The sequence below is a fragment of the Drosophila mojavensis genome, unplaced genomic scaffold, assembly GCF_018153725.1.
Source record: "Drosophila mojavensis isolate 15081-1352.22 unplaced genomic scaffold, ASM1815372v1 contig_231, whole genome shotgun sequence".
Taxonomy (NCBI): Eukaryota; Metazoa; Arthropoda; class Insecta; order Diptera; family Drosophilidae; genus Drosophila; species Drosophila mojavensis.
In genome coordinates this window covers 7,641,963-7,649,202 of record NW_025318772.1, presented here as the reverse complement: position 1 = coordinate 7,649,202, position 7,240 = coordinate 7,641,963, and the positions used below count along the sequence as shown (strand labels likewise).

Here is a 7,240-nt window from a genome sequence, read left to right as displayed (position 1 = left end):
GTTGAACTCGAATGAATTGTAATTCAGCTGCGCCCATCGAACACTCAAGTGAACTTCTTCAACTGCCGAATGCCGACTGCCGACTACCGACCGGCGACTGCCGCGCCTCCTTCTGCCCCATCCCCCCACCAACATGCAAAGAAATGCAATGAAACACGCAAAGTTTGCGCCACACCACAGTCCCAGAGTCACAAATGTTGCCAGCGTTTATTTTTATGGCGGCTGGCGTTTGCTTCTAGTTCCACGGCCGTTGCTGCCCTAATGGGTGTGGCATTTCGAATGGCGTCAATGTTGTGCACATTTCGGTTAATGCCGTTCAAACGCGCACAGCCGAACTTTAAAGCGCAAGTTTATTGCCACATGCAATGGCAGCCAGCTGCCGCTGCCGCTGCCGATGCCGCTGCCAGTTGCCAGTTGCCAGCTAGCAGCTGCTTGCAGCACGAATCGGGCATCGTAATATATGCGACAGGCGCTGCGTAATAATGTTAAATGTCAGGTGCAATGCAGTTGCACTTGCAGTCGCAGTTGCAGTTGCACTTTGCAATCGAAGCCGCTGGCAACAGCTAATTAAGTTGCCGCCGCCCATGTGCGCCCAGCGGGCCCCGGTGCGAGCTCTCAGTTAGTTGCCATAAAATATGCGCAGAGCCGAGCAGCATTGGCTACGCGAATGCGAGCACACCGAACAGACATTTATCGCCAGCCCATTGCGCCCTGCGCCATGTGCACTTTATGGTATTGGCCGAGAAGAAAGTCGATTCGAGTCATGAGGTCTTCATTTGTGTTGCGCTTCAAATCTACACAGAGCACGCAACGGCAGTGCCTTATGCGGGTGACTGATGCACGCGGCAGCCCGGCCAAGCCGGAAGCTCAGCCCAGTAAATTAATGTCTTACTCGGCTCACCCGAGCCAGCCCTAGCTCATCCATACAAATAGATGTGTGCAGACAGAGCCCCTTGTGCATTAGCCAAAGCATGTTTGCATTTCCGACAACAACTATGCCTGCAATTACACTGGCCCCTCAAGACGTTGTCTACTTCGTATTTAGACATTTAAATTAGTGCTAAATTTAAATTTGGTAAATGAATTTGTACTCCAGCTGAGAGTGTTAAGTCAACTATCAGCTGTCACAAGGCTTCACAGCTTACCTTGAGTTTAATTAAATTTTCACATACATATAAGTCACATATTGCTGAGATTATTATTAGCTATGCCCCAATTAGTGCGTCCATCAATTAAGCAAGTATTGCGCATAAAATATTTCAAATATTTAGTAATTTACTTTAAATTTTGGCTCTAGCAAAATACACAATTTTTAATTTAAATTCCTATACAGCCGGAAGCTATGCAGCCCGAAAAACATGCAAATATTCAATGGAAAACTACTCAAATTAATATTTGGCAAATATCGTCTATAAAAAAATGCAGTAAGCATATAGTAAATAGAAAAGAAAAATATGTATATATTCCAATCAGATTTGAAAATCTCAACTAGCACATGCATAGTTTATCTTGATGAAAATCATGAAAGTTCATATTTTTCAGACATTAGCTCATCGTCAATTTGTTGGCTGTGGAAATTGACAGCAAACACGTCATGTCATACTCAGTGACACACGCCCACACTTACAATATAGTTTTACCGACATACGAATTGCCATTAGTTGGCCTGACTGACGGATACTTCGAAGTCTTTCTTCTTCTTGGTCTTCTTCTGCTTTGTTACTCGTTGCTCTCACTTACTCCCTCTGGCCACCATTTTGGGTTCGATTCATGTAATTTGCTTTTCATTGATTAAATAGAAAATAGCTTAGTTTTATTTGCGCGCATGCAATTAATTAAATTACCGCGGTCCAGGAACCCATCAAACGAGCAAATGGCTTTTCGGCAATAGAACACAGAAACACATAAAAACTGATGGAAGACGGATTTGATTTTCGCTTATTGAATCATCATTCGAGGCGCCACTTTATGCAAATTTCAATTTACTTTTAGTTTCGTCTGCAGCTCTGGCTGGCTGGCTGCCTGGCAGACTGGCTGGGTCCTTGGCTGATATGGGGCTCGCTTTAGCTCACAGTTTACGACTTTATTTCATGACTGTTTGTCATTTAGGTGTAACACGACAGTGTTCATAATGTCGGTATTGCGTTTTCAGTTCTCGACAAGCCATGAGAACCGAAGTTTTTTAGAGCCCATACATCATGTATTTTCTACCATATTAAACACATTAAATATGCCGACTCCTGGCACGTGCCGTCAAACGGCGTTGTTAATAAAGCTAAAGCCTCGTCTCCTGTACAAAACACAGAAATAACAACAACTAAAAGTAAAACAAATACAATAAAAATAAGCTAACGACCATTTAAATGGGAAATTTGCATTGAAAATGTCCGCTTAGGCTTATTGAAACGTTATTTAATTGAAAATGTCATGCGTGTTTATTTATAATTTAATTACTTCAAGCTTAACTTTATCGATTGCAATCAAACTTTACGTTTTAATTAGAACAAATTAATTTCGCTTTAAGTGCTCATGCGATAATTAAAGAATTGCATCTATTCAGATAATTGAGCTAATTAGTAGCAAGTGTTAATGAAGCGTATTCAAATTACAATTTTCAATTGCAAATATAAATTAGTAAAATTTAAAAAAAAAAAAAAAATAAAAAAAAATTGCAAAAAAAAACTTTGTCAGAAGTGGGATTCGAACCCACGCCCTCAGAGAGGACCAGAACGCTCATCACAACCTTTCTATGAAAGGCAAGACTTTTCAATCTTGAGTCTGGCGCCTTAGACCGCTCGGCCATCCTGACATGTTGAATGGGGTTGGCCAAATCGTTGTAATTAACAAACGAAAAAAAGTAAAAGAATTAAGCATTAACTTTAAGTTATTTTAAGAACGGCAACATACCTGCTATCTCTCTCACTCGCACACACACGCAAAGTAATAGCAACACCAACAAACACGAGTTTTCGCGCCCTAACCTCGCCATCAGCGTTGCATGTCTGGTACTTATTTATAGACATGCCACGCTCTCTATCTATCTCTCTCTTTTTCTCGTTCTCGCACACAGCACTCTATCGTTGTTCTTTAAAAGCTCAAGCGTGTGTGCTTTCGCTTCTGAACGAAACTTTAATCTGTAGCCTACTTATATGCGCACTGCATTTCCAAGAACTTTAAATTCAGGGCATACTTTAAGGCTGTTCAGGTGAAACTGCTGTTATTAGAGCTGCATCAAGTAAATTCCAATTTCAATTACTTTTACGAATAGGTGCTACAACAGCATGACATTCCTATGTGACTTTATAGTTGATCAATCTTGTATATATAGTTGAAGGAATTTTGTATGTATCAAATGCCTCTTGAATTCTATTTCGCTTTTATGCACAGCATAAAGCTTTTCAATGCGAAGAGCAGAGCAGCACAAGGGGCATCTTCACAGGATACCTTAATCTATTATATGTTGCTCGATTTGCTCCACTGTTGCCGGGCTGCCGCTTGGCAATCACATTGATAAGTGCGCTTATAAATCACAAAAGTCCGTCGACAAGCAAGAAGGAGCCAGCTGGGGATGCCCACGTCTTGGGTCGACTGTGCTGCGGCGGCGCATGCTTTTAAATCGATGAGCATAGCGAAATTGACAATGATTTTTTTAAAATAATTTTATTACTTCATTCAGTGGGGCATTCATGCAGACGGATCCATGCAGCGGCAACGGCAATAGAAGTCCATCAGGACTATCAGACGATGCTCCCTATGATTGGATGCAGTCATGCGTGAATGTAAACGTTGCCTCGAACCACTCAAGAAACACTAATACGAATTTCATCAGATTTCAGATTTTTGCTTTGGTTTTTAATTAAATGACCAGAATGAAATCAAATTTCTATTTCTTTATTTTTTCGTGCAACTTTCGATATGTCAATACGATTTTAAAACTGCTCTACTCCAGGGCTCAGGGCCAACGGGCATCGTACTGTTTGATGACGTAGCTAAGCTTCTTAATGGCTAGTTCCACCTGTTCGTCGTCCACCTGATGATACAGCACTAAGCGCATAAACTCCCAATTGCGAGCGCTGGCCTTGAGCACAATGCCTGCTCCATTACTGCCCGTTACGCCAGCCAGCAGCTCCTCGGGCTCGATGACAGCCAGCCGCTCCGCAAACTGGCCGGCAGTCAGCTTTGGCTGCTTAATCTGTATCAGCAAAATGTTACTCTGCACAGTCGCCAGGTCCACAACTACATTGGGGCTGTGCAGCTGGTCAATGCCTTTGGGGGGAAATGTGAGAATGAAATGAATTAGCGAGCGGACGTAGACTTACTATTCGCTATGCGTTTGGTTCGCTCATGGTCTGCTGCTAGCAACGGCACCACCTCATCCAAGGCGACCAATCCTGCAGCCGCCAGAATACCCGCCTGTCGCATGCCACCGCCCAAGGCTTTGCGGAGTCGGTGAGCTCTGCGGTAGACGGTGAAGCAGTAGGAAATTAGGTAAATAATAATTAGTAAAGCCATGCAATACCTACTCGGCTATGAATTTCTTGGAGCCCACCAATACGGAACCCACTGGAGCGGACAAGCTCTTGCTCAGGCACACCGAGACCGAGTCGAAGCCCCGAGCGATGCGCTCAACGCTGACACCCAAAGCAGCGGCCGCATTGAACACTCGAGCGCCGTCCATGTGCAGGCCGATGCGTACGACGCCTAAGCCCGAATCGCGCACCAGTGACACTAGCTCGTCCAGATAAGACAGCGGCAGCACCTTGCCGCCACACATGTTGTGGGTGTTCTCGACAACGACCAGGGAGGTGACTGGCTCGTGACAGTCCTCATACTGGCGTATCTTGTGTCGCAGTTCTTCCAGGCTGAAGGTGCCATCCGGCAGATTTCTCAACTGGGCTAATTGCACGCCAGCTAAGTGCGCCGAGCCACCTAAGTGGGTTAAAGATGCGGCCGTAGTAGTAGTAGCTTATATTTATTACGCCGGACTATCTTACCTTGCTCATAGAGAAATATGTGGGATAAATCGCCCACAATGGCCTCCGAGCCACGTCGACTGCAATGAACCATAACTGCAAGCAAATATGAATTTCATTTCAGTTAGTTCATAGGAAAGCAGCTTGGGGTAGTCTGGGCTCCCAGCGAATTCGACTTTAATAAAATGGCGATCCCATTAGAAATATTAGTTTGGGTGGGATGGGCACTAAGCAGCCAAGAAGTTTACCTCACTGCAGCCGCCCACGTCCGTGCCCACGCCCCACACTAAAGTCCATAAAAATAAATGTTATGATTATGGGCGTGCCCTTAACCTTAACGATTATGAGCCTGATGCATGATATGGCCGTCTTGTTTGTGTTTGTTCTTGTTTCTGTTTTCGTTTCCGCTAAAAGTTTCAATTTCACTTTCCGCAAAGTAAGTCGGTTCCTTTAAGCTAATAAACATCAGCGGAACAGAGCGAATTGTTCGTATATATACATATATATTGGGGGGGGGGGGCTCGCTTTAAACTAATATGCATTTACGTGTCCGAGGGGCTGGGGCTCCTTTGTGAGGCCGTCGGTCCCTAAATTGCCGGGCTGTGTTATTTATGTGCACGTCGTGCCACTTACCGGCCAAAAGATTTCCCATGGTGCCGCTGGGCACAAATAGGCCAGCCTCCTTGCCGAATATTGCAGCTGTCTTTGCCTCCAGCTCGGCGAGAGTGGGATCCTCGCCGTAGACATCGTCGCCCACCACAGCGCTGGCCATGCGCGCACGCATCTCCGGTGTCGGCTGGCTGACGGTGTCCGAGCGCAGGTCAACGATGTTGTTGCTGTTGTTGCTAGCCATTTTACGGTGCTCTACGGATGGCGAAAATTGGATTTGGATGTGGATGTGAGCGCTTGTTGGATTGAAAATTGACTTGCTTAAATTTGCATATTTACTGTTGCTGTTGCTGTTGCTTTTGCTGTTGCTGTCAACTTGCCTACTTTGGGCCAGACAGGCCCGAATACGGCAACAAGAAAAACGTCAATTAAAATACAATTATTTGCATTATCATATTGAAATTGATAAACTCTGCATTAATATTCCAAAACTGACCTGAATGTCAGTCGAGTTAGCTGAGGCAAACACATATAATAAACACAATTGTTCTTGATATTGATAATGAATGCCTGGAGCAACTGCACAACTGAATTCAATGCCCTTTAATCTATATTTTATACATGTATATATATATACATATATATGTATGTATATACACTCGAGTGTTGGAGCATCACACGTGTTTTTTGTTTGCTTTTATAAATAACCCCGCAAAAAGCTCCACTCAAAGCAACAAACACATTAACATTTACTTAAACCTAATTCAATTATGTCAGATTCGCCGCACATCAGTAAATCAACAACTCACGAGAAGTATAGATTCTAATTGAATTGGGAGCCGGCAAAAGAAAAAAAAAGTGGAGAAGCCCAACCAGCGTTGGCCGAACACACAAAACGAACTGAACCCCCCAGCTGGCGGCAGTCTACATGTGGTCTTCTGTTCGTTTCCAGCGGAGCAAATTTCCCATGAGAGTAGAGACATTAATGCTTAGCTGAGTGAGCTTCGATCGAAGAGAGCCACAGCGAACCTACTTTGAGTGCTGTAGCAGCGAGTCTTTGTCTGGCTTTGAAATATGATTAATCGCACTTATGAATAGTTATTGTAATGTACAGGAGAAGCAAGTCAATGTGCTGTATGAATATTAAAAAATAAAAAATAAATTATAAAATACAAATTATATGTGTTATTCACCTAATATATAATATACATTCAATACTTTATAATATATATTTATTATTTGTATATGCTGCTCTGAGTAATCAAAACTAATTTATAATTTAATATTAATTGATCAGATTGATTGATTTGCTTCACTATAATTCTCGGAAAATTGTGTCGGTCAGATACTAAAGCACCTACTGAAAATAGAAAATAGAGACTTAAAAGTTTTCCATTTTTAATTCACTCACCTGTTTTCATTTAATCAATATCAACATAATATTAAAATATAATAAATTATTATATATCTTGCTTTGGTATATTGTAATATATTACATATTATAAAATTTGCTTTATTTTCTTTTACATATTATTTACAAAAATTCAAAACAAACAGTTTATTTCTTTGGTATTTTTTATTCAATATTTCAGAAATTTTCACTAAAATTTTTACTAAATCTAACATGGTTTGTTTCTAGTTTAGTTTCTTTATCGCTC

The 7,240-nt window shown here is 42.3% G+C and overlaps 1 protein-coding gene and 1 non-coding gene across 3 annotated transcripts; both read right to left on the bottom strand.

Annotated features, from left to right (window-relative positions):
- Window positions 1-2,685: 2,685 nt before the first annotated feature.
- Window positions 2,686-2,809, bottom strand: Trnal-caa. Its single transcript has 2 exons — window positions 2,772-2,809; window positions 2,686-2,730 (listed from the first exon to the last, which is right to left on the bottom strand). It is a non-coding gene; the product is annotated as a tRNA-Leu (tRNA).
- A 1,066-nt stretch (window positions 2,810-3,875) lies between these two features.
- LOC6575271 (probable low-specificity L-threonine aldolase 2) lies at window positions 3,876-6,498 on the bottom strand. 2 transcript variants are annotated; one of them, XM_044008026.1, is made up of 7 exons: window positions 6,079-6,128; window positions 5,922-5,962; window positions 5,607-5,837; window positions 4,995-5,069; window positions 4,524-4,929; window positions 4,320-4,456; window positions 3,876-4,266 (listed from the first exon to the last, which is right to left on the bottom strand). In XM_044008026.1, exons 1-7 carry the CDS (start codon window positions 6,111-6,113, stop codon window positions 3,953-3,955), a joined length of 1,239 nt encoding a protein of 412 aa, XP_043863961.1. In that variant the 5' UTR covers window positions 6,114-6,128; the 3' UTR covers window positions 3,876-3,952. The 2 variants fall into 2 exon arrangements, with proteins under 2 accessions (XP_043863961.1, XP_015023391.1); XM_015167905.3 differs by lacking the exons at window positions 5,922-5,962; window positions 6,079-6,128 and adding an exon at window positions 6,392-6,498.
- Window positions 6,499-7,240: the final 742 nt, after the last annotated feature.